The sequence below is a fragment of the Nyctereutes procyonoides genome, unplaced genomic scaffold (assembly GCF_905146905.1).
Source record: "Nyctereutes procyonoides isolate TBG_1078 unplaced genomic scaffold, NYPRO_anot_genome, whole genome shotgun sequence".
In the NCBI taxonomy this organism is placed as follows: Eukaryota; Metazoa; Chordata; class Mammalia; order Carnivora; family Canidae; genus Nyctereutes; species Nyctereutes procyonoides.
Window position 1 is genome coordinate 13,052,501 of NW_026575142.1, and position 1,485 is coordinate 13,053,985.

At 36.0% G+C, this 1,485-nt stretch overlaps 1 protein-coding gene across 1 annotated transcript in view; it reads left to right on the forward strand.

The window, feature by feature from the left end:
- OLA1 (Obg like ATPase 1) overlaps positions 1-504 on the forward strand; it is a 165,301-nt gene extending 164,797 nt beyond the window's left edge. Inside the window, exon 11 of the mRNA XM_055308436.1 lies at positions 1-504. This exon is cut by the window's left edge and continues 5 nt beyond it. Within this exon, the coding sequence (XP_055164411.1) occupies positions 1-97 (97 nt within the window). The 3' untranslated portion in view covers positions 98-504.
- Positions 505-1,485: the final 981 nt, after the last annotated feature.

Sequence of the window (1,485 nt, forward strand, 5' to 3'; positions counted from 1 at the left end):
TGGAAAGTACAGACAACAAGGCAGAAATTATATTGTTGAAGATGGAGATATTATCTTCTTCAAATTTAATACACCCCAGCAACCGAAGAAGAAATAAATTTTAGCTATTGTTCGGATAAATGTACAACTTCCTAAAAGGGATATGATTTTTTAAAATTACAATTTCTGAAAACTGAGGGACAAATAAAGTTAGGGGATGGGAATCTTCTAAAAACAGAATTATTTTTGTTTTAAAATTAAAATACTGTGTACCTCCAATGAAATGCAAGTTCACTGAATGTGAACAGCTTTGCTTTTCACGTGATTAAGACCCTACTCCAAATTGTAGAAGCTTTTCAGGAACCATATTACTCTCATGATACTTCATTAATCTCCATCATGTATGCCAAGCCTGACACATTTGACAGTGAGGACAATGTGGCTTGCTCCTTTTTGAATCTACAGATAATGCATGTTTTACAGTACTCCAGATGTCTACACTCAATAAAACATTTGACAAAACCAGCCTTGGTGTGTTTGGGGATGTCTGTATTGACTGGCTGTGGTGTGCTGAATGCGATACGGCACCTGGTGGTTGCTGATTACAGAATTTTAAGGCGTGTGTATGACACAGTAACTGGCAGTGTGGGGCAGCTGCAATTGTGTCTTAAGAGTGAGTCTTTCATGGGAATCAGAAGAATAGTATACCAGGGATTTGTCTCAAGAAAGTTAATTAATTTGTAGATGGACATTTTTTTGAGAGATGATAGCAATGATGTTACAAAGGATATAACATAGACTGTGACCAAAAAGCAAACAATGCTGGAAAAAAAATTCTGCTTCAAAAACTAAGGGATTTTTGGTGACTTTCTGACTATACTGAGGAGTGTATTCATTTTTAATATTTCCTCCAATATTATGGAATTATTGTGAAAACTAACCCCGGGAAACTAACCCATTTGTGGGTTATATTCTTGTCTCAATTCCGTAGTGAGTAGAAAAGTTTGGCCGTGGAACTATAAAAGATTAGGACTTGAAAACTATAACTTTTCTTATATTTGCTATTAAGATATTTTAGACGAGTTGAAATTTTAGTATGCGTAAGTTAAGTGCTTTCGAAAATCATAGAAAATTCTGAAAGAAAATAGTAACAACTTGGGTATTTGGACACACTTTGGCACTTTACCTTCTTCTCTTCTGATGATAGTACAGTCTTCTCATCCCTGAGCCTCACTTTCTCCCCCATGTTCACATTCCTACACGACCTCCCTTGGCCCTTTCGCAGTTGTCTGTGATCACAGAACCATTTCAGTAGAATGCAGATTCACAGCCCACCGTATTACTTTGTCACGTTACAGGTAAGGAAGTATCAACACACATGCAAACTTAACACTGAAGTTATTTAGCGTAGCACAAAAGGCAAGAAAAGAAGTAATTTTAAAGGAGATCTGGTTTTACACAGGAGAGGATATTTAGAGAGGATTTGGTTAAGTAATGAATATAATT